The sequence below is a fragment of the Nerophis ophidion genome, linkage group LG25 (genome assembly GCF_033978795.1).
Source record: "Nerophis ophidion isolate RoL-2023_Sa linkage group LG25, RoL_Noph_v1.0, whole genome shotgun sequence".
NCBI lineage: Eukaryota > Metazoa > Chordata > Actinopteri > Syngnathiformes > Syngnathidae > Nerophis > Nerophis ophidion.
The window spans coordinates 34,224,739-34,251,121 of NC_084635.1; the positions used below are offsets into that span (position 1 = coordinate 34,224,739).

General features: G+C 39.9%; 1 protein-coding gene across 2 annotated transcripts; it reads right to left on the reverse strand.

The window, feature by feature from the left end:
- Positions 1-421: 421 nt before the first annotated feature.
- Positions 422-25,323, reverse strand: LOC133542774 (RNA-binding protein 26-like). Of its 2 annotated transcripts, none has more exons than XM_061886927.1 (15): positions 25,122-25,323; positions 24,761-24,901; positions 21,803-21,911; positions 21,526-21,685; positions 19,529-19,696; positions 15,562-15,663; positions 15,416-15,484; positions 15,238-15,336; positions 11,541-11,615; positions 11,200-11,367; positions 10,983-11,087; positions 10,684-10,893; positions 7,719-7,805; positions 3,746-3,859; positions 422-971 (listed from the first exon to the last, which is right to left on the reverse strand). In XM_061886927.1, exons 1-15 carry the CDS (start codon positions 25,306-25,308, stop codon positions 882-884), a joined length of 1,884 nt encoding a protein of 627 aa, XP_061742911.1. In that variant the 5' UTR covers positions 25,309-25,323; the 3' UTR covers positions 422-881. The 2 variants fall into 2 exon arrangements, with proteins under 2 accessions (XP_061742911.1, XP_061742910.1); XM_061886926.1 differs by having other exon boundaries at positions 19,508-19,696.
- Between the last annotated feature and the right edge of the window lie 1,060 nt (positions 25,324-26,383).

Here is a 26,383-nt window from a genome sequence, read left to right on the forward strand (position 1 = left end):
CCATCTGTGTTTTATTGGACATTATTTGGTCAAAATTACAAAAAACATGTTTTCTGTAAATGACACATTTGGAAAACATTCAATCTTCCAATAGATTTATTTTTGTTTCTGGATTTAAAAGGATTTCAATGTTCATTAAATATTCAACCAGAGAAGTAGATTGTACTAAAGTGCATTTCTGTCACATTCTATTCACAGTGCATAACAACAATAAGAATAGTTTCTTCAGAAGATGAGCAGCACCTGCAAAAAAAGAGAACAAAGTTAATTTAATGAATGTTAAAACGATGTTTTCTTTGAAAATGTTGCAACTATCTGACATCTTACCTTCAGTGTCCATTCAGACATATTACAAGTATTGTTACCTCACGGAGACAGCAAGGAGGAATTGTTGAGGAAATTTGCTCTTTAGGTGAACATGAAGGTTTTTTTTGGTTTTTTTGAAATGGTCATTTGCAACTTTTTAAAGGGTGAATCTTTTCACTGCCATACTTTTTTCTCTTTTCAACCCTTTTCCTGGCAGTGTTTCCTGACCATTTCAATTCTTTATTTTTTGGGTTTGTTTTTTTTTTTTTTACAATTCAAAGTTGAAGCCAAATAACTGAGAAACTAAGCTTTCGTACAAATTATTTCAAAGCAGACATAAAATATTTACATGTGATCAATACTGTAGTACTACTCCACAAAAAGCTCGAGTTCAAAAGGTAACAAACGGACAAACTAACACTTCTATGATCCAAAATGATCCCAAGGGGAAAAAAAAAAAATCGACATTAAGAGCATAAAAAAAAAGGTTGCCTGTGGAAAACATATTAAAATCAAAGTTTCTTGGCTGCGGATGAATGAACAGGCAGTGGAATAAATAAAACTGCAGGAGATCTTCATCTTCGCCAGGAGCGAGGCTCGTTGTCGTCCTCCTCCTCGTCGTCGTCCTGCAGCAAGGCCTCGTCACTCAGGGATTCTTCAGGATACTGCGGGCAGAGCAGACATCATTGAAGGATTATTCTCACTTGTTTCTGGCAGACTGACAGGATACCAAGCAGTGGAAACACACCTCTTGTGCAATGCTTCCCTCTGGAGGTCCATGTAGGAACTACAAGCATTCCTGACACTTCTCTGATGCTGCAAGTATCAGTCATGTGATGCAGTCTTGTAGCATGTTTACTTGTGTGATATCATGTGCGATACATGCAGTCTTGTAGCATCTTTACTTGTGTTATGTGCGACACAAGCAGTCTTGTAGCATGTTTACTTGTGTGTGATATGTGCGATACATGCGGTCTTGTAGCATGTTTACTTGTGTGATATCATGTGCGACACATGCAGTCTTGTAGCATGTTTACTTGTGTGTGATATGTGCGATACATGCGGTCTTGTAGAATGTTTACTTGTTTGATATCATGTGCGACACATGCAGTCTTGTAGCATGTTTGTGTGTGATATGTGCGATACATGCGGTCTTGTAGCATGTTTACTTGTTTGATATCATGTGCGACACATGCAGTCTTGTAGCATGTTTACTTGTGTGTGATATCATGTGCGACACATGCAGTTTTGTAGCATGTTTACTTGTGTGTGATATGTGCGATACATGCAGTCTTGTAGCATGTTTACTTGTTTGATATCATGTGCGATACATGCAGTCTTGTAGCATGTTTACTTGTGTGTGATATCATGTGCGACACATGCAGTCTTGTAGCATGTTTACTTGTGTGTGATATCATGTGCGACACATGCAGTTTTGTAGCATGTTTACTTGTGTGTCATATGTGCGATAAATGCAGTCTTGTAGCATCTTTACTTGTGTGTGATATCATGTGCGATACATGCAGTCTGTAGCATGTTTACTTGTGTGTGATATCATGTGCGACACATGCAGTCTTGTAGCATGTTTACTTGTGTGTGATATCATGTGCGACACATGCAGTCTTGTAGCATTTTTACTTGTGTGTGATATGTGCGATACATGCAGTCTTGTAGCATGTTTACTTGTTTGATATCATGTGCGATACATGCAGTCTTGTAGCATGTTTACTTGTGTGTGATATCATGTGCGACACATGCAGTATTGTAGCATGTTTACTTGTTTGATATCATGTGCGATACATGCAGTCTTGTAGCATGTTTACTTGTGTGTGATATCATGTGCGACACATGCAGTCTTGTAGCATGTTTACTTGTGTGTGATATCATGTGCGATACGTGCAGTCTTGTAGCATGATTACTTGTGTGTGATATGTACGATACATGCAGTCTTGTAGCATGTTTACTTGTGTGTGATATCATGTGCAATACATGCAGTCCTGTAACATGCTTACTTGTGTGTGATATCATGTGCGATGCAAGCAGTCCTGCAGCGTGTTTACTTGTGTGTGATATCATGGGCAATACAAGCAGTCCTGCAGCGAGTTTGTTTGTGATATCATGTGTGATACAATGAGTCCTGCAGCGCATTTACTTGTGTAATATCAAGTGCGATACAAGCAGTCCTGCGGTGTGTTTACTTGTGTGTGATATCATGTACGATACAAGCAGTCCTGCAATGTGTTCACATGTGTGACATCATGTGCGATACAAGCAGTCCTGTAGCGTGCTTACTTGTGTGTGTTATGTGCGACACTAGCAGTCCTGCAGCATGTTTACTTGCGTGTGATATCATGTGCGATACAAGCAGCCTGCAATGTGTTTACATGTGTGTGACATCATGTGCGATACAAGCAGTCCTGTAGCGTGTTATCATGTGTAATGCAATGAGTTCCGCGATGTATTTACTTGTGTGTGATATCATGTGCAATTTGAGCAGTCCTGCAGCGCATTAACTTGTTTGTGATATCATGTACAATACAATGAGTCCTGCAGCACATTTACTTGTGTGTGATATGATGTGCGATACAAGCAGTCCTGCAGTGTGTTTACTTGCGTGTGATATCATGTGCGATACAAGCAATCCTGCAGCGTGTTTACTTGTGTGATATGTGTGATACAAGCAGCCCTGCAGCGTGTTTACTTGCGTGTGATATCATGTGCGATGCAAGCAATCCTGCAGCGTGTTTACTTGTGCGATACAAGCAGCCCTGCAGCGTGTTTACTTGCGTTTGATATCATGTGCGATACAAGCAGCCCTGCAGCGTGTTTACTTGCGTTTGATATCATGTGCGATGCAAGCAATCCTGCAGCGTGTTACTCGTGTGCAGAACTTTGAATAGATGGCATATACACTTGAGAGAGGTTTCATACGGGAGCACATTGTGCAAAGTCTGTGCTTTTAAAAGGCGGGGCCTGTTGCCTAGTGACGTGTGACGTCATCGAGGGTTTCAACAGAGCTGTGTACATTAGCATTAGCAGTTAGCACTTTGTAGGCTCTGACGCCAGCTCTTCTGAATCTTTTCACCAGATTGTGTTACCTCTGCTCAATAAATAGATTGAATGTGCTCCTATGGCTGTCAACAAACAAGGTATTGTTTGGATGACAGGTTTGTCACCTCAATCAGTGATTTGTTGTTCATTATATTGCGTAACAATATTTCTTGCATTGAACTTGCTGCATTGTTGACATAGAAGCACATCAAAATAAGCGTGCCACGCTACATCACGCCATCGCTCACGGCCTTGTAACGGAACTAAAAGTAATTAGATTGCTCGTTACTAGTTAAAGTAACGGAGTAAGTAACGCCGATCAGGACTCCCCTAATAACCTTTTTCCGACTCCTTTTTTACCCCCTTGGAAACATGAATTGGCACCCACCTCATCCTCCTCTGCTTCGGCCTCGTTAGCATCCGCAGCACTCAGCGTGATGGCAGGTTTGTGCCAGGCCAGGTGTAAATAGTGGGAGTTCAACCTGAGGCCGTGAAGGGCTGCCTGCAGTTGCAAAAACATGGATGGAAACGTATGTTGACGAGGTATATACAGTGTGGTGTGCAAAATAATTGCAGTCCCACACCACTTGCAAGATAAATCACTGTTTTTGTTACAATGTCAACTTCTACACAGCAACTAAGTTTCTAGAAGGTTCAGTAAAAGGTATAAAAAAAACAACAGACCCAACAGGCATGACGTGCATGCTGCCGATTCCGTGAAAATGAATCATTTACTGAAAGGGGCGTATTAAAAAAAAAATAGCAGTGCGTAGTTCAATTAGTGGGGTCATTGATTATGTGGGGGAAAAAAGTGTTAAATAGGTGGGTCTTATTTAAGGATCACAGCAAATGACGAAAGAAAAACGACTATTGGAATGGATGGGAGAATAACCAAAATGGCAAAGGCCCAGCCAATGATCAGCTCCAGAAAGATCTAAGATCTAAGATGACCTGTGAGTACAGTAACAATCAGACCTGCGAGTACAGTAACAATCAGACCTGCGAGTACTGTAACAATCAGACCTGCGAGTACAGTAACAATCAGACCTGTGAGTACTGTAAATCACACCTGCGAGTACTGTAAATCACATCTGTGAGTACTGTAACAATCACACCTGTGAGTACTGTAACAATCACACCTGCGAGTACTGTAACAATCAGACCTGCGAGTACAGTAACAATCAGACCTGTGAGTGCCGTAAATCACACCTGTGAGTACTGTAACAATCACACCTGTGAGTACTGTAACAATCACACCTGTGAGTACTGTAACAATCACACCTGTGAGTACTGTAACAATCACATCTGAGAGTACTGTAACAATCAGACCTGTGAGTACTGTAACAATCACACCTGTGAGTACTGTAACAATCACACCTGTGAGTACTGTAACAATCACATCTGCGAGTACTGTAACAATCAGACCTGTGAGTACTGTAACAATCAGACCTGTGAGTACTGTAACAATCAGACCTGCGAGTACTGTAACAATCAGACCTGTGAGTACAGTAACAATCAGACCTGCGAGTACTGTAACAATCAGACCTGCGAGTACTGTAACAATCAGACCTGCGAGTACTGTAACAATCAGACCTGTGAGTACAGTAACAATCAGACCTGTGAGTACTGTAACAATCAGACCTGTGAGTACTGTAACAATCAGACCTGTGAGTACTGTAACAATCTGACCTGTGAGTACAGTAACAATCACACCTGCTAGTACTGTAACAATCAGACCTGTGAGTACTGTAACAATCAGACCTGTGAGTGCTGTAACAATCAGACCTGTGAGTACTGTAACAATCACACCTGCGAGTACTGTAACAATCAGACCTGTGAGTACTGTAACAATCACATCTGCGAGTACTGTAACAATCAGACCTGCTAGTACTGTAACAATCAGACCTGTGAGTACTGTAACAATCAGACCTGCGAGTACTGTAACAATCAGACCTGCTAGTACTGTAACAATCAGACCTGTGAGTACTGTAACAATCAGACCTGTGAGTACAGTAACAATCAGACCTGTGAGTACTGTAACAATCAGACCTGTGAGTACTGTAACAATCAGACTTGCTAGTACTGTAACAATCAGACCTGTGAGTACTGTAACAATCAGACCTGTGAGTACAGTAACAATCAGACCTGTGAGTACAGTAACAATCAGACCTGTGAGTACTGTAACAATCAGACTTGCTAGTACTGTAACAATCAGACCTGCTAGTACTGTAACAATCAGACCTGTGAGTACTGTAACAATCAGACCTGTGAGTACTGTAACAATCAGACCTGTGAGTACTGTAACAATCAGACCTGTGAGTACAGTAACAATCAGACCACATCTATGTGAAGCCAAGCTCCCAGCAAGAAGCCCCTGCAAAGTCCCATTGTTAAAAAAAATAAAAGACGTGTGCTGAAGTGGTTACAATTTGCTAAAGCACACATTGTAACCAAACTCATTTGTGGACTGATGGGAGTAAGATTGTTCTTTTTGGGTCTAAGGGCCACAGACAGTTTGTCAGATGTCCTGCAAACACTGAATTCAAGCCCCAGTACACAGTGAAGCAAGCATCATCATATGGGGATGTTTCACATACTATGGTGTTGGTCTTATTTATAGCATACCAGGGATCATGGATCAGTTTGAGTAAATCAGAATACTGGAAGAAGTCATGTTGCCGTACGCTGAAGAGGAAAGGCCCTCGAAATGGCTGTTTCAACAAGACAATGACTCCAAACTGTTAGCACTTTAAATTGAATTAGCTAGAAATCAGCACATTATGGTAGTGGGGTGTTATAGTCCTCCATCTGCCCCTAATAATTCACTATCTACTCTTGTGAAGCTTCTGTCTCAACTGAAATACAATGAAATAGTGATGGTTGGTGATTTGAACTGGGACTGGCTCACTTTTGTGTCTGACTCTTTGAAAGCACAGAGTCAATCTTTAAATTTAACACAATTAATTAACTCCCCTACAAGACCTAATCCTAAATGCCCTCAAAGAGCTCCACTCGTTGACTTAATTCTAACAAATATGCCCTTTAAATTTGTTGCATCTGATGTTTTTCCTAATGATGTGAGTGATCATTGTGTGATTGCAGTAGTGTCTGACACAAGGATTCCTAAAAGCAAGCCTCGTCTTCTTGAAAAACGTAATATTAAATTATTTGAGACGCAAGCTTTTTTACATGACTTGCATCTTTTTAATTGGGATAGAATTGCTCTTTTTGTTAATGTTGAACTGGCCTGGAAATATTTTCACGAAAACTTCTTGAGTACTGTGAACAAAACATGCCCCTTTTAGAAGATTTAGGGTTAAAGGACGTGACAATCTGTGGTTTACATCGGACCTGTCAGATGTATTGCATGAGCGTAATGCTGCTTGGGCCAGGGCACGCAAGTCAGGGTTAGAAGCAGATTGGTTGAATTTTAGACAAGAAATCAATTTACCTCTCTCCTTCGGAAAGTCAAATCAGAAATGTATTTGTCCATAAAAACTGAAAACCTCAAACACCCAAAGAAGTTTTGGAAAACCATCAAATCTGTGTCCGCCAGTTGTAATTCAGTCAATCTCCCACCTGGTATACTTGTTGATGGTGTCAGAGTAAGTGACAGAAGAGAAATGGGTAATCATTTTAATAACCATTTTATTTCCTCTGGTTTTCTCTACAATTCTAAACACACAAGCAAGCGAGCAAAATCATGGTTCCAGACAAACAGAATTCAAGTAAAGGAGTGGCCAGCACAATCCCCGAACCATAATCCCACAAAATCATGGTTCCAGACTAACAGAATTCAAGTAATGGAGTGGCCAGCACAATCCCCAAACCATAATCCATTGAAAACTTGTTGTCTGACATAAAAAATGTTGTTCATGAGGCAAAACCAAGAAATTCAGAGGGATTGTGGAACGTAGTACAATTATCCTGGGCTGCAATACCTGTTGACCAATGCCAGAAGTGGGTGGACTCCATGTGTCACAGTTGTGAAGCAGTTATCAGAAACCTTGGTTATGCAACTATAATCAATAATTCTAAAGAAAGTTGAATCTGCAAGCCTTTCTTAGTTTATACAGTACATTGGAGTTTTTTAAAGAAAGATGTCAACACTGCTATTTTTTAGTTTTATATTTCTTGATTTTCTGTCAAATATTGTCAAATTAAGTGACTTTTTTCCAATTTTCTGGCTTTGAAATAAAATGTGCAGTGTCCCCAATTCATTTATTTTCAGTGAAATACAATTTATTTGAATAATTTTGAGGTTTACTCACATTTTTAAACACACTGCTATTATTATGAACATACCTGTAGTATAATATATATATATATATATAAATAGATATAGTTAGCGGGCAGCTCACCTGCTCTGCCTCGGCTCTTGTCCTGTAGGTGATGATTGCTGACAGGCCGTTGTCATCGATCTGACAGTCCTCTATTTCTCCAAATTGCTTAAAAATGGTCAACATGGAACATTTGTCATTTCATAAATATACATCATGTGTAAATATTTAAATAACCAGTTAAACACCACCCGTTACTGCAATTACCCACAGAAGAGCTATGAAACAAATCTATTACACATGCAGTCGTCCCTCGTTTATCACAGCTAATTGGCTACAGGTTGTAAACAATTTTCCACTTAAAAAAACGATTACTCAACGTACTACTTTTATCAGTAGAGCATTAAAAAGTGTCCACTTTTCTAAAAAATTTTCAATTTTTTTGCATAATTAGAGCACTCTAAACACAAAATACCAGCCATATAGTCACCTTTACACATGTTTAACACAATATATCCTCCAAGCATCACCTGGTCACCACAACACTACCACTACCTGGAAATACTTAATCACATCCTGGATAATTCCTCTAAATTTGAACTGTGCTTCCATGTGCCAAATGGCTAGAATGGCTGCCAAAGGTGCATCAACAAAGTATCAAGCAAAGGCTGTAAAAAACTAACATACCGTAATTCCTTGAATTGCTGCCGGGTATATAGTATGTGCCTGCCTAGAATTACTACCGGGTCAAACTTGATTCGCAAAATAATTAGCGCATGCTTAACATTACCGCCGGCTCAGGATTTCCGCCGGGTCAAACTCGTTTTGCAAAATAATTAGCATATGCCTAGAATTTCCACAGGGTCAAACTCGTCACGTCACGAGTGACACTTCACCTGTCATCATTTTCAAAATGGACGAGGCTGATTTCAATAATTTGAAATCGCATAAAGGGAAGAAGATTAAGAGCTATTCAGTAGGATTTAAGGTCGAGGCTATTGAATATGCTAAAAAGAACAGTAAGCAGTAGGAGTGTAAAGGTACACAAAAATGTAGGTTCCGTACGTACATCGGTTCAGAGGTCACGGTTCGGTTCATTTTCGATACAGTAAGAAATCAAAAAAATATAAATTTTTTGATTATTTATTGAACAAATTTGCTAAATCTTCCACCAAAAACATTTTTCTTAGTGGAATATTTCATGTGAAGTAATCGTAAACTTGGATAGGTCAATAATTCATAATATTGATTTTGATTCAATATTATGTTTTGAGCAATGACAGTTTGAAAGAAATAAAAACAGCTTTGTTTTATTAGTCAACGTTGCAACTTTTTCTAAATTACATTTAGCCTATAAGCTTTTTTATTTCACTTTTGTTTATGTTTTTGTTCATTTAAATAGTATTTTTAGAATGTGCTGTGGGCCTTTAAAACATTAGCTGTGGGCCGCAAATGGCCCCCAGGGCACACTTTTGACACCCCTGCTTTAGATAATAAAACATTAAATCTGATAAATCAATGGATAAAAAGCAGAGCCTGGCGACGCATGCGCGTTTATCATAACTTTCTCGCTCTCTCTGTCTCTGCCCCTCCCTCACGAATGCTGCTGCGCGCACCACTTTTGTTTTTGTTTTTAACCCCTTCTTAACCCTGAACGTACATTGAAAATACACGCAACCATAACTTAAAATGCCGGACATTCGAGGCATTTAAGAAACTCCACCTGGACATCCGTCCATCCATTTTCTACCGCTTATTGCCTTTTGGGGTCACGGGGGGCGTTGGCGCCTATCTCAGCTACAATCGGGCGGAAGGCGGGGTACACCCTGGACATTTCCCGTGAAAAGAGGAGGTATGGTCAGTCTAACATAGCCCGATGCTAGCATGCCGTGTGTGGTTTTTTTGATTGATTGAAACTTTTATTAGTAGATTGCACAGTACAGTACATATTCCGTACAATTGGTAACACCCCAATAAGTTTTTCAACTTGTTTAAGTCGGGGTCCACGTAAATCAATTCATGGTGCCTCGGTGTGCATTGTTTACAAAACGTGCGGTGCGCTACTTATATGTACCTCTGAACCGAACCGAAACCCCCGTACCGAAACGGTTCAATACAAATACACGTACCGTTACACCCATAGTAAGCAGCTATGATTTATTCATATACCGTAGCTGCGTGTGTCAAATATGAGTCATTAAATGACTCCCGCCTGGTGGTAGAGGGCGCTAGTGATCCTTCTTGCGACTACTCGGCTGCGGAAGAAGTGACAACAAGCAGCAAGAGTGAGAAGCGATCGTTTATGTTTTCCCTCTCGCTTGCACTTTTAACGTGGAGGATTACATATCTAAAATAAAACGTTTTTTCTAAACTGGACTTTCAATCGAAGTAGGAGGTAATAAAGGAAGATCTCCATTGAGACGAGAGACTTTTGAAACTGAAGAAAGATAAGGAAGACTTCTATAAACAAGTTATTGATGCTTTTGATCAGAAAGATCTGTGCATGGACTTCATTTATAAGTAAAGGTAAGACCATAATAAACTTGTTTTATTAAATGTGCTTTTCATGATGGTATCCTTACATCACACTTAAATTTAGAAGTGCAGGCCTAAATTTACCGCATGCCTTTGGTAAGCGCCGGAGTGAAAAAAGGTTTTAAAATATTTAGCGCATGCTTGCCTCTACCGCATGCCTTTGGTAAACGCAGGAGTGAGAAGAGGTTTTAAATTAATTAGCGCCCCGGCGGCAATTCAAGGAAATACGGTACATGTAATTTTTTTATTTTTCTATATATTTTCATAAATTAAAAAAAAAAAAAAGTCCACGTTGTCGTTATGGGATGTTGTGTGTGAAATTTTGAGGACAAAAGTGAATTTATTCCATTTTGGAAAAAGGCTGTGACATAAAAAGTGGACTGAAATACACGTTTCAATAACTTTTACTGCAAATGAATATTAGGCTCCAAATATCGGCCTTAAAAAATTCCAATGGGTGGCTCTGTAACATGTGACCATCTCACTGCTGTGTCAGAATAAGCAGACTTACAGCAAAGTGTGGCAGCAGATCTACTCGCTCGGGCTCGGTGAAACCAGAGATCTGAAGAGCTCGTGGTCGATGGTCCACGACTGCGTGCAGTGAGACGCCTCGTCCCCGCCCTCTGCTCCCCCGTCCCCGGGCTCTTGGAGCGCCGCGGCCTCGAGCTGGCGCCCCTCGGCCCCGTCCCCGGCCCGGTGCCAGGAGTCCCCTTTTAGCCGCCTGTGTGGGAGCACCAAAAATATGAATCATGTGAGTCATCCACAATGGTGCACGAGTGCCCCCTAGTGGTGAGAGTTGATGATGAATACCTCGATTTGCAGCTGGGTGTACTTGAGCTTCAACAAAGCTGTGTCCTCCCCAGCTTGAGTCTTCTTGTGGAGGTCCAGCTCTGCATCAAGCAGTTCTTTCTGAGCCTGGGAAAATAAACATTCACTTGTCTTCCACTTTTCTCTTCAAACATAAGAAGACGGGAGACAAAGTCAACTCTGTGCTACAAATCCCACAAGCAGTGAGTAACAGGATTACTTGGGCCTTGCTCTTGGCTGCGTGCAGAAGGTTGCGGCTGCTCGAGATTCCTTTTATCTCTTCTTGGAGCTTGGTGATGCTCTTGGTCAGGGTGCCCAAGGTTTGCATGATCTTGGCTTTATCCTCGGCTTTCATCGCTTTGTTCTTCTCCAGTTTGGAGATGAGGAGCTGCGGACGACAGGTGGCCACATTCAGGGGGCAACGCCCGACGGTACAAAGACAACATTGCGCAATCAAACTGACATGTTCCTGGAATGTTGAAAAACTATCAGTGCACTCCTCAAGTGAAGCTAAAACAATATGCCTTATAAGGTTTTTATCGTTTAATCACTATTTCTTACCTTCTGTGTTTCAATGTGCTTCTCCAGTATTTCCTGCTTCTTCTTCCTTACATCTTGCTGTAACCTTAGGGCTTGCTGTCAAATGAAATAAAGCAAATAATGAAAATACCCTTGTTGCTGATACAGACCAAAAATATATATATATTATGTAGATAACCACAATGCACACCCTTGGACATCATCTGAACATCTCATCCATTTCTGGAAGCACAATTATGGAGTACAGTTGCTCCACAGCAGTAGCGTCAAACTGGTTTTCATTGAGGGCCACATCGCTAGATCTGTCTGCTCTTACAATTATTTTGAACACATTTTTAAGGTATACATCTGTTAGAATAACGTACACATAATTATTCTAACATTTCCCTCCTGTTTATCACATAACTTCCCCAGAATCTTCTTATCCCCTATTCCTTTCAGTTAATAGTTAATTTCTTTAGGGCCAAGTTATGTTTACACTCAGAGTTAACAAGTTAGATATACATATATATATATATATATATATATATATATATATATATTATGTAGATAACCACAATGCACACCCTTGGACATCATCTGAACATCTCATCCATTTCTGGAAGCACAATTATGGAGTACAGTTGCTCCACAGCAGTAGCGTCAAACTGCTTTTCATTGAGGGCCACATCGCTAGACCTGTCTGCTCTTACAATTATGAATTTGCCGATGCGTTTTTTATATTTTTTCAGGGACTGAAAAAAAAAAAATCTGTGAATACTATTCACTAAATGGAAAAAAAAACTTTATGGTAAAAATCTGGCAACTGAGCTGCCAGTTTATTACCTAAAAATAATATGGTGCCTTTTTTCAATTTACACAATAAAAACAACAATCGTTGATTTTACGGTAAAAACGAGTGGCTCAGTCGACAGAATTTTACGGGGGAAAAACAAACTGTAATATGCTGCAAAAAGGAACAAACAGTTCTTTCTGAGCCTGGGAAAATAAACACTCTTATCTTCCACTTTTCTCTTCAAACATGAGAAGATGGGAGACTATCTATTTTACAATAAAATCTATTATCATTTTTACATGTATAATTTGATGGCTATCTTGATTTGAAATCATATGTCAAGCAGATATTTCAGTATTTATTTTGATAATGACAAAAGAAATAATTTGAAAAAGAATTATATTGTATTTGGTGCGATAATTCATATTTACCATAAATTCAGATTATAAGGCGCTACTTTTTCCTGCGCTTTGCATTCTGCGGCTTATAAAACGGTGCGGCTAATTCATGGATATTTCTTCGCTGACAGACATATTGACAATAGTTTTCATTAAAACACATGCAAAGAGACTGAAATTGTGTGGTATAACTTGTGCCGTGGCACCATCTTTTGGACAGGTTTGCTCAGTGCAGGTGCGGCTAAGTAAATGTTTCCTGCTGTCTAAAGCTTTGAGCCGTTAGTGCTGTTCTGTTTTCAGAGTTTCTACTCATTTGGATTCTTCATTTATCACTCAAAGCAACGTTTATAAGTTTTACAATATATATAAAACAATTATTTCTTACTACTCTGTCTAATGTGTGATGTCTGTAGGAGTGTTTTCATGCATATTTGTGCGTGCTATCGTAATGTAATGAAGCTAGCGTCTTTAGCCTTAGCTAATATGCTAACACATTCACAAGTATTTGTTAGGATTATTAACTTACAACAGCATTCTTTTTGTATTGTTTCAATTTTTTAAATTCACCAAAACGTCACCGTTGAGTTACTGAGTCAAGTTTAGCTGATTGGAGAGCGAGATTGCGCAGCTAGTGGGTCCATGACCATGACTTTTGTTTGTTTGAGCAGCCATTTTACCGCCATGTTACAGACACCGTTTGGAAACAATTAAGTTATGAAAACAAACATCTACAAAATATTTCTGTGTGCTCAGAAATATTTTGTGGGATTATAGTTCGGGGATTGTGCTGGCCACTCCTTTACTTGAAATCTGTTTGTTTGAAATCATAATTTTGCTCGCTGCTGGTGTGTTTATTTATTTTGTTTTTTTTTAATTTAGCCTTTCTTTAACAAGGTAAAATCCCATTGAGATCAAAGATCTCTTTTCCAAGGGAGACCTGGCCAATAAGGCAGCCTAGGTTACAATAAAAACAGTAAACAACACATAAAACATCACATTTACAACATTAAAACTTGCTCACATCACACATGTGCATACAGACAAGGTCGACTGCAATCCTTTCACTGAATATTGGATTGTAGGTTATTCCAAGCCTTTGGTGCTGAAAACCTAAATGATTTCTTGCCCAGTTCAGTTCTTACTTTGGGGAAGACACACACAGATATATTTGAATCAATACTTTTTTAATGTCTAAATTGAACAGACACATTGTTAGAAAAGCTATTATTTTGCATGTTTTGTGTTATGTGTTACTGATAGTGTTTAGTTACTTAGTATGTTAAATATTTTAATGCTTTCATTGTTTTAAATATTGCTTTGGACTATAGCAATTTAAGATGTATTTAAATGAAAAGTGCCTAATTAATAAAAATATATCAAGATTAATTATTTTTAGCGGGCGTTGTGTCCTACTCTGTTCAGCGGTCCTTGAACGCACCGTTAAAACACCGCAATCTTGTATTACCTTTGAGTGTAGAACCATCACTCTGTCATATTCTTGTAGGTTCAAAATTGAATATCTTAGTTACTCAGACATGTTTATATATGTTTAAAATGAGGTGTGTACCTTAGTGAGATGGACAGGCGGATGGGTGCGGCGTCTTCAGTAAAGCGGACGTTGTACCGATCCGTTCTGGTGAAGAAGGAGCTGAGCCGGAAGGCAAAGCTCTCAATTTACAGGTCGATCTATGTTCCCATCCTCACCTATGGTCATGAGCTTTGGGTCATGACCGAAAGGATAAGATCACGGGTACAAGCGGCGGAAATAAGTTTCCTTCGCCGTGTGGCGGGTCTCTCCCTTAGAGATAGGGTGAGAAGCTCTGTCATCCGGGAGGAACTCAAAAAAAAGCCGCTGCTCCTCCACATAGAGAGGAGCCAGATGAGGTGGTTCGGGCATCTGGTCAGGATGCCACCCGAACGCCTCCCTAGGGAGGTGTTTAGGGCACGTCCAACCGGTGGGAGGCCACGGGGAAGACCCAGGACACGTTGGGAAGACTATGTCTCCCGGCTGGCCTGGGAACGCCTCGGGATTCCCCGGGAAGAGCTGGACAAAGTGGCTGGGAAGAGGAAAGTCTGGGCCTTCCTGCTTAGGCTGCACCCCCGTGACCCGACCTTGGATAAGCGGAAGAAGATGGATGGATGGATGGATGTACCTTAATGTCACTTGTTTTCATGTTAGCATTTGAGCTAGCGAGCTGGCGCCAGTCAGTCCGTGAGTTTAACAAAGCGCAGTATCAATCAGGTTTTGCTCCATTATTTAAAATGGTGATACTAACCTTTGGGAGTTATCATTCATACCGTTTATAGTTACACTCCCACTTGATTACTAAAATGAATGATAGCTGCAGCCCTAAAACTACTTCTACCTACTAAAACTTCTGCACAAACCTCTGCAACTCTAAATGAAATGGATCCCAGTGGGAAAGGGGTTCCATTTCAAGTGGACTTCCTTGCAGCAGAATAATCCCAGTAGTGCAGCTAATAGGCTGTTACGGGTGGTTTTGAGTGAAACCTCCATTAATGTTATTGCCATTTCTCCTCTCACCTGCTTCTTCTTCAGGGCATCCTCTGTGGTTTTCTGGACAGCTTTCCCGGCTGCAAGATTGTATACGGTCTTGGAAAGGCCCGCAGAGGTAGAAAACACCTGAAACCGTGTAAAATGTAGACACAAGACCTTTACACAATGCATAGGAAGAGAACATGGCTAAGTGAAGACGACTTGCCTTCTCGACAGGAGTGGCGGGTTTGGTGGAGAAACCCAAACGCTCCTTCACTGATGCTTTGGCAGAATTCTGCAGCGGTATGAGAGTAACAAGTTAATAAGTATAAACATCTACTGCAGACTTGCACAAGCAGTGGCCACACACACCTGGGCGGCTACGGTGGAGTCCTGGGAAGGCTCGGAGTTTGCAGTGAGAAGAGGCCCAAGGCGATCTTTGACGGACTGTTTCAACGATGTTGCTGAGGGCTGCTGAATGTTGAAAAGATTTCATTCGATATTAGCTGCAGAAGATAAAACTTCTGAAGGCGGCCCTGCCTGCACAAACTGTTCCAGTATTACTGCCATAAGGGGTGTCCCGACCCGATATTGATATCGGTCAGATATCAGCAAAAATATAAAAAAAGAAAACAGTATCAGATAGGCGCTCGCATGTAAATTGTGTGATATCATGTGCGTATCAAGGAGCTCTGCAGCGTGTTTACTTGTGTGTGATATCATGTGCGATATAAGTAGCCCTGCAGTGTGTTTACTTGTGTGTGATATCATGTGCGGTACAGCCAATCCTGCAGCATGTTTACTTGTGTGTGATATCACGTGCGATACAAACATTCCTGCAGCGTGTTTACTTGTGTGTGATATCATGTGTGATACAAACAGTCCTGCAGCGTCTTTACTTGTGTGTGACATGATGTGTGATACAAGCAGTCCCGCAGCATGTTTACTTTTGTGTAATATCCTGCGCGATACATGCAGTCCTGCAGCGTGTTTACTTCTGTGTGATACCATGTGCGATACAAGCAGACCCGCAGCATGTTTACTAGTGTGTGATATAATGTGCGATACAAGCAGTCCTGCAACATGTACACCTGTGATATGTGCGATACAAGCAGTCCCACATCGTGTTTACTTGTGTGTGAAATCATGTGCGATACAAGTAGTCTTGCAGCGTGTTTTATCTTGTGTGATATCAAGTGCGGTACAAGCAATCCTGCAGCATGTTTACTTGTGTGTGATATCATGGGAGATACAAGCAGTCCCGCAGCATATTGACTTGTGTGTGATATCATGTGCGATGCAAGCAGTCCCGCAGCGTGTTGACTTGTGTGTAATATGTGCGATACAAGTAGTCCTGCAGCGTGTTTAATCGTTTGTGTGTGATATCAAGTGCGGTACAAGCTATTCTGCAGCGTGTTTGCTTGTTTGTGATATCATGTGCGATACAAGCAGTCCTGCAGCGTGTTGACTTGTGTGTGATATCATGTGCGATACAAGTAGTCCTGCAGTGTGTGTGATATCATGTGCGGTACAAGCAGTCCTGCAGCATGTTAATTTGTGTTTGATATCATGTGTTATACAAGCAGTCCTGCAATGTTTTGTGTGTGATATCATGTGCGATACAAGCAGAGTGTTTGCTTGTGCAAAGCTGGACAGGCAGTTAACATGTAAATGTCCTCCAATAAGCACACAAGTCCTTCTATTTTACTAAAGTCATTCTCAAAAGGTAAACATGCCAGGCTGTAGGCTACTCGGAGCTAGCATCTACACAACAGCTAAGCACAGAATAGCACACAAGCTAGACATAGGTATTAATTATTGAACAGTATTGAATTGAACTGAATTGAATTATATTTATATAGCCCTTTTCTTTCGTGACTCAAAGCGCTTTTACATAGTGAAACCCAATATCTAAGTTACATTTTAAACCAGTGTGGGTGGCACTGGGAGCAGGTGGGTAAAGTGTCTTGCCCATGGACACAACGGCAGCGACTAGGGTGGCGGATGCGGGGAATCGAACCTGCAACCCTCAAGTTGCTGGCACGGCCGCTCTACCAACTGAGCTATGCCGCCCCAGTGCAAAACAGCACATTTCTCAAAAATAACAAGTATGAAATAATTATAGTTGCATATTACTCACACATACAAAGTCTCCAAGGCAGAAGTGTATTAGAAAGTATCCAGTAAAAAGCGTGTCCGCATCATTCAACTTACTGTGTCATGGGGCATAACAATTGGGACATGGAGGATTATAAAATTGATTAGTAAACGTCAATAATTTAATATTTATTTATTCTAAATAAAGTTATGCGGACAGTTCTCAAATGTGGCTGACTGTAACGATCCACCTCACCGAAAGATTCGACCCACTCCTTTATTTTAAGGCACTTACATTACAGGTTTGCAAACATTTCTATTAATTTAATAAATGTGGGAATTAATTCAACTGTTTTGTATTACAAATGCACTGTTTTTTTTAAGTTGCAAGTGATAAGCACTCATTTTGTAAAATAAAAAGAAACGTAAAACTGCATCAATATACCTAAACTAAAGATGCATCAACTATCAATGTTTAATTGAACCGTAGCTTTGGAATCGTACTTGAATCGTGAGGTGCTCAAAGACTCCCACCTCTGATTCTGAAAACTAGAAGCTCGGTAAAAACAAAACAAAAATACCACTCCACTTCAATTTAAAGACAACATACATGTGTTTTTCATGCCTACCGTTGTTCTAAATAATTGCACTTGTTTTACGATAAGAAAGAAACCATACATTTTACGCGAAAAAAAATTTTTGATTTAAAAAAAACAAAAACAAACATGACCTCGGATTTTACAGTAAAAAAACATAAAACGACTATGGATTTTTTGGGCCCTGCGATGAGGTGGCGACTTGTCCAAGGGTGTACTCCGCCTTCCGTCCGATTGTAGCTGAGATAGACACCAGCGCCCCCCGCGACCCCAAAGGGAATAAGCGGTAGAAAATGGATGGATGGATGGACTATAGATTTTACAAGAAAAAAAACTTTAGATTTTACGATACAAAAAATAAAAATTACTATTGATTTTCTTGCTGAAAAAATCAACAGCAGATTTTACGGTAAAAAAAAAAAAGACTAGATCTTCTGGTTAAAAAAAAAACTGTAGATTTTACGGTAAAAAAAAAAAAAAAGAAGTTTTATGGTAAGAAAAACACCATAAATTCTACGCTAAAAAAAGGACTGCTTCTTGTCATGTGACCAACTGCAATAAACAGAGCGATTGACAAGACACAAACACCACACAGAACAAAACAAAAGTAGTGAAACCAAAATGATTATCGACAACAGTATCAATATTAGTTATAATTTCAGCATAGCAGTGAATAAAAATCCCTCACTGACATTATCATAAATAATAATAAAAAAGAACAATAGTGTCACAGTGGCTTACACTTGCATGGCATCTCATAAGCTTGACAACACACTGTGTCCAATGTTTTCACAAAGATAAAATAAGTCATATTTTTGGTTTGTTTAACAGTTAAAACAAATTTACATTATTGCAATCAGTTGATAAAACATTGTCCTTTACAATTATAAACGCTTTTTTAAAAAACATCTACTACTCTGCTAGCATGTCAGCAGACTGGGGTAGATCCTGCTGAAACCCTATGTATTGAATGAATACAGAATCCTTTTGAATCGGAAAAATATCGTTTTTGAATCGAGAATCGAATCGAAAAAATTTGATCGTGACCCCAAGAATCGATATAGAAACGAATTGTGGGACACCCAAAGATTCACAGCCCTACTAACTGCCCATGCTGTACTAAAGGTGACATGCATTTGTGGTAAAAAAAATAAAAATGAGTGACTCAGTATTTCATTCCAAAAAGAACATGTCACAATGTATTTTAAAAAGTTATGTGAACTAGAAATGTATGTTTGTTTGGTTAAATGTTGTATTTAGAAGGTATGTATGTTTATCTATTTACAAAAAAGTGCATGTGTGTAAGTACATATTTTTGTATTATTTGTTAAAGGGCAACTTACATGTAAATGCTGAATGACTATATTTCTTTTTGTATTACAAAATTATTAGAAAAGGTAACTTGATTGAATGTAAAAAATTGTATGTGTTTTTTGCTTCTGCCTGTTTCAGTCATGTTATTCATTTTTGAATCGTGATCCATGTTTGAATATGTTTTTGTTAGACTGTTAGACTGAAAATAAGAAGTGTGTGTGTGTGTAAAGAATGCAAAGGATGAGGAGCTTTAGAGAGACTGGTTATGATTTCTACTTATTGTGGGTAGAGAGTATGAATTCAAGTCTTACTGTGACAGGCGGGGGCTGCACCTGCTGTGGGTAAGGCTGGCCGTGACCATCACCTCCGTTCTCACGGAACCAATGGACCCGAATAAAGCGGTTGTTGAGGACAGCCTCTGTGCTTTGTATGGCCCGCTTGGCCTCATCTGGGGATGCAAACTGGATCAGCGCACCTTCTGGGTCGTTCTGGTACGCCACCTAAAAATCACACATTTTTTCATTCAAAACATGGCAGTTAGCCGGGGGGGAATTGTGCAGATCACCATTCAGCGGGCTCAATCCATTGATTTTTTTGTCTGTTTTTTTTACAAACACGCAAAGACAAGTTTAGGCAGAGTTCAATTTAAATATGCGAAAATAAAATATGGAAAACCTTTTGAGAAATGGATGCGGAGAGATTTGATTACCTCGCCTGCTGTAGCAGCTCACACGCTGCTGTTGTGTTGTTTTGATAACAAGGAGATTGTTACTCCAATAGCAACATGTATCGTATTTTTCGGACTATAAGTCGCAGTTTTTTTCATAGTTTGGCCGGGGGTGCGACTTATACTCAGTAGCGACTTATGTGTGAAATTATTAACACATTACCGTAAAATAGCAAATAATATTATTTTGCTCATTCACGTAAGAGACTAGAAGTATAAGATTTCATGGGATTTATGGATTAGGAGTGAGAGATAGTTTGGTAAAGGTATAGCATGTTCTATATGTTATAGTTATTTGAATGACTCTTACCATAATATGTTAGGTTAACATAGCAGTTGGTTATTTATGCCTCATATAACCTACACTTATTCAGCCTGTTGTTCACTATTCTTTATTTATTTTAAATTGCCTTTCAAATGTCTATTCTTGGTGTCGGGTTTTATCAAATACATTTCCCCCAAAAATGTGACTTATATGTTTTTTTCCTTCTTTATTATGGATTTTCGGCAGGTGCGACTTATACTCCGAAAAATACGGTACGTTCTTTTACTAAAATATGGACTTTTGTCCAGGTTAGCACCAATTATTAATCTGTACAGTTTCTTAGGGGGAAGTACCATATTTCCTTGAATTGCCGCCGACTTTCAGGTACTATATAATCTCACTAAAACACTAGTAAAACAATTGGCAGATAAGGGATTTTCCAGAATTATCCCAGTAAACGTGTCTAATTACATCTGAATCGCTCCCACTGCAATCGCCTTTTTTTTTTTTTTCTAGTCCTTCACTCTTAATATCCTCATCCACGAATCTTTCATCCTCGCTCAAATTAATGGGGAAATTGTCACTTTCTCGGTCCGAATCCCTGTAGCTGCTGGTGGCTATGATTGTAAACAATGTGAGGATGTGAGGAGCCCTACAACCCGTGACGTCACACGCACATCGTCTGCTACTTCCGGTAAAGGTAAGTCTTTTTTATAGAAATAGACTCCCTTTTTGGACCAGTTGATCTGCCGTTTCTTTTTCTCCTATGTCCCACTCTCCCTTGTGGAGGGGGTCCGGTCCGATCCGGTGGCCATGTACTGCTCGCCTGTGTATCGGCTGGGGACATCTCTGCGCTGCTGATCCGCCTCCGCTTGAGATGGTTTCCTGCTGGCTCCGCTGTGAACGGGGCTCTCGCTGCTGTGTCGGATCCGCTTTGGACTGGACTCTTGCGACTGTGTTGGATCCATTATGGATTGAACTTTCGCAGTATCATGTTAGACCCGCTCGACATCCATTGCTTTCCTCCTCTCCAAGGTTCTCATAGTCATCATTGTCACCGACGTCCCACTGGGTGTGAGTTTTCCTTGCCCTTATGTGGGCTTACCGTAGTGGTTTGTGTTGTGGTTTGTGCAGCCCTTTGAGACACTAGTGATTTGATTGATTGATTGATAAGCGACCAAAAGTTGCGAACTTTATCGTCGAGGTTCTATACTAAATCCTTTCAGCAAAAATATGGCAATATCGCGAAATGATCAAGTATGACACATAGAATGGACCTGCTATCCCCGTTTAAATAAGAACATCTCATTTCAGAAGGCCTTTAAAGGCTGACCCACCTGAAGGTTGACGATGGTTCCAAACTTGCTGAAATGATCATTGAGCTTGCTGATGTTGTTGAGCTCGGGAGGAATTTGCCGAACCAGCAGCTTTGTGTTGGGGGAGTTGAATGGGCCTCTCCTGTAGTAGCCCAGGTGGTTGGGCTTGTTATAGTTAGGCCTGGCAAAAAAAAAAAAAAAAACTTCATTGAGGATACTTTGACAGAAAAATAAAATCCGTAGCTGTGCTGAATCGAAGATATGCTTCATTATAATTTACTGGTTACTCTGTGCGTACTTGTCAAACCAAGGTTTCTTGTGCACAATGCCTCCATCATGTGGACCAACTGGTCTCTTTCTTATGCCAGAGTCCATCACGATCCTCATATTGTTGTTTGGAACCTTGTCTGGAGAAGAACACAGACTGACAGGTCAATTCTGTACAAGGACACATTCAGACAGCTCAATATTCTTTGGTAAAACCAGACAACTAGGGGTGTAACGATTCATTTCAACAAGGATTTGATTTGATGTTTGTGGTTGCCAACACAATTCAGGGCCGGTATATATAAATATTTTTGGTAGGGATGTAACGGTACGTGTATTTGTTTTTCGGTTTGGAGGTGTACCGAACGAGTACACATTTTAGCAGCGACCGGGCTTAGGACAACAAGTAAAAGCCAGAGCTGGAAGACCCTCCATCCGAAGGAGTTTCCACACGGACATATTAAGTAGCGTACCGCACGTTGTGTAAACATTAAACACCGAGGCACAACAGACAGTATGCTAGCAGCGACCGGACTACGATAGACTGACCATACCTCCTCTTTTCACCGGACATGTCCTCTTTTGCGGGGCTGTCCGGGTGGAGTTTCTTAAATGCCTCAAATGTCCGGCATTTTAAGTTAGGGTTGTGTGTATTTTCAATGTACGTTCAGGGTTAAGAAGGGGTTAAAAACAACACAATTTGTGCAAGCAGCAGCAGCATTCGTGAGGGAGGGGCAGAGACAGAGAGAGCGAGAGAGTTATGATAAACGCGCATGCGTCACCAGGCTCTGCTTTTACCCATACATTTATCAGATTGTATTTTTTATTACCTATAGCAGGGGTGTCAAAAGTGTGCCCCGGAGGCCATTTGCGGCCCACAGCTAATGTTTTAAAGGCCCACGGCACATTCTAAATATACTTTTAAAATAAACAAAAACATAAACAAAAGTGAAATAAAAAAACTTAAAGGCTAAATTTAATTTAGAAAAAGTTGCAACGTTGACTAATGAAACAAAGCTGTTTTTTTTCTTTCAAACTGTCATTGCTGAAAACATAATATTGAATCAAAATCAATGTTATTATAAATTATTGACCTATCCAAGGTTCCGATTACTTCCCATCAAATATTCCACTAAGAAAAATATTTATGGTTGAAGATTTTGCAAATTTGGTAAATAAATAATTGAAAAAAACTGATTGTGTACCGTTGCACCCCTAATTTTTAAAACGATATGATCCGAAACGATTCAGTGAGTGGAAATGGATTTATTAACTTTTGTGTGACATAAACTGCGGGTGAAGTTTCATATTTTCCTGTTATTTCTTGTAAGGGAATTACCGTATTTTTTGGACTATAAATTGCATTTTTTTTCCATAATAAGCGGTGGATTGCAGCTGGCTTTAGCAACCGAAACACAGCCGGTGTTTCTTTGTTTGTTGTGAAACTTTAACACAGATCGGTCAAGCGAACATGTTTCTCTATGTCAACCAGCAAGTTTTTGGATGAGAAAATTGTGATATTAAGTCGGCTCTTGAGTTGATTATGCGACCTCCTCCTGAAGCTGTGATCTTGGCTCCTCCATTGGCTACTCTCAGAGACACTGGCGTTCACCGCAGCCCTCCGACTTTCAGGTATGACTTTATAATCTCACTAAAACACTATTAACACAATAAGCAGATAAGGGATTTTCCAGAATTATCCTAGTAAATGTGTCTAATAACATCTGAATCGCTCACACTGCCGTCGCCTTTTCTTTTTTCTTTTAAGTGCTTCACTCTAACTTTCCTCATCCACAAATCTTTCATCCTCGCTCAAATTAATGGGGAACTCGTCGCTTTCTCGGCCCGAATTGCACTTGCTGCTGGTGGCTATTATTATAAACAATGTGAGGATGTGAGGAGCCCTACAACCTGTGACATCACGCGCACATCGTCTGCTACTTCCGGTACAGGCAAGGCTTTTTTATTAGCGACCAAAAGTTGTGAACTTTATCATCGATGTTCTCTACTAAATCCTTTCAGCAAAAATATGGCAATATCGCGAAATGATCAAGTATGACACATAGAATGGACCTGCTATACCCGTTTAAATAAGAAAATCTTATTTCAGTAGGCCTTTAAGAACATCCCAGTGCCTAGTGGTTAGAGTGTCCGCCCTGAGATGGGTAGGTTGTGAGTTCAAACCCCGGCCGACTCATACCAAAGATTATAAAAATGGGACCCATAAGCTCCCTGCTTGGCACTCAGCATTAAGGGTTGGAATTGGTGGTTAATCACCAAAAATGATTCCAGGAAACAGCCACCGCTTCTGCTCACTGCTCCCCTCACCTCCTAAAAGGTGATCAAGGGTGATGAGTCAAATGCAGAGAATAATTTTGCCACACCTAGTGTGCGTGTGTGACTATCATTGGTACTTTTAACTTAAATCTCTGTCTTTCAGGTTTTCCACGCAATGGTTTATCATTCATTTTTTCGTTTGCCTGCTTTTCTTCATGTACTCACCATACTTGGTTTGATGACTGATGGCGCCTAGTGATGACGTCACAGACAGGCGAACGGATTCTCGTAGGGTTGTACGTTTTTATGAATTTAAAACGTGCTAAAAATAACTTTACGTAAAGTCTGCCGTCCTTAAAGCCAAGGTTTTCTTTTCTAGTATCGATAAAATCAACTAATTACCTTTTAAATACATTTTCTGGAAGACCAACTAGCAGAGCAGAGATTGATTTACTCGCATTTAAGGAATATAAATCCATCTAGGATAGGATAGGATAGGACTTTATTGTCATTGCACAACTACAACGAAAATTGTTTTAGCACATCGCTATATCGATCAATCGTTACACCCCTACAGACAACTGAGTTTGGAAATGAACATGCACAAAAAAAGGCATTGCTACTGCATTTTAATGCATTTAAAATATTAAAAACATCATTAGACTATATATCACTGATGACATCTTTATAAACGGACTGATACGTGGTCTACCTCTCTGTGGCTGGTCCACATCCCCCATTGTGAGACCAATCAGGTTGGGCCTCTGGGCATTGACACGATGGCGGTACATTGGCCTGGAGCTGATGGTGATGCTGGGAGCCTCAGGATTATACACGTCAGTCTCATAGGTATCTGGTTAAGAGGAAGACATCTTCACTGCTCAATACGCTGAACGTTCGTAATATTCACTACAATATAAAACTAATAATCACAAGGTGTCTACATTAGCATTGTATCTACTTTGTTTGGAAAAGTTACTTTCTATAAGTGAAACTAACATGTGTTAGACACCCACAGGAATGCCCGGGAGGGGAAGTTCAGTCCTCCAGGTGACAATGATTGTGACACTAACCTGAGGGGAAAAGTGGTGCGGACATTGGAGGCACCGAAGAGCGCATTCCAGAAGTGACAATGGTGGGAACAGCACTCGTAATGGAATTGGGGGGTGCATCCATTCCTGATGGTTGAAGTGGTGGAAGAGGAGGAGGTGGTCCTGACAAATACAGGAAAAAGTTTTTATTGACCTGAAACATGACCATGTCCCATTATACTGAAAAGGCTGCAGCTCAATTACTGGGTTGCATGTGCCGTCACATCCGTTTTACTTCTAGACATCTTAATTCACATGATGGTCAAGCAGCTTGAGCGTAGCATCAAAACAAACGGGATAGAGTGTAGGGTTTGAGCAGAAAATGTCATATTTCTGTTCTGTTCTTGGGTGTTCCAGTCGCTCACGTAGAGGGATAGGAAAGAGCTTTCATAGTGTCCCGAAAAAAGTAGTTTATAAAGGGTAAAACAAAATGACTCCTAAAGAAATCCCTTTCATCCTCTTGTGGAATACAATCGAACCATGCTTGTGTCTGCAGTGATCACTTTGGAAAAGGTTTGTTTGAACATTTGCTTTGTTTGAGACACTTTCTGTGATGCAATCCAGTTTATTCTCTAATATATTAGTAGTGTTTGAGAGCAGAACTAAATGTAAGAAAGGAACAAGAGATCACATTAGTTTGTGTTACAAAAACCCAATTGTGCAAATAAACAATACCCTGTTGAGTCCTAATTATAGATATTGTGATTGTTGGTCCCATCCACCTTTTTTGTTGTTGGTTTTCAAAACAGAAAATAAAAGCTTAGTTGTTGTTGTGCAGGAAAGACAAGTGCTTTGTTAACATAATAATAAAAAGTAATAAATAATAAATAAATAAAAACCAGGTCTGATAGCTCAGTTACAGCTTATGATATTTTATTTTGTGTTATATGCGTTTTATGCTGCAATATCGCACCAAGTAAAATTCCTAGTTTGTGAACCCGTTCTCAAACAATGGCAATATAAACTATTCTGATTCTGATTTTATTGACACGAATGACCACATTGTAGTGTGTTGGTTGACGTTTGTTAGCCTCAAGAAAAAATCCTTAATAGAATTAATAAAGTAGATTAATAAATATCTGGTAACATATACTGAATTTTGATATCGCTAGCAAACATGGCTGTACAACAGGGACATTTATAGCTAAAAAAATCCGACAAAATATGAACTTCACAGCAAAAACACAACTGCAGACAATTGTAGATTACATTAATATTTGTAGCAGGAAATCAACTGCAAATAA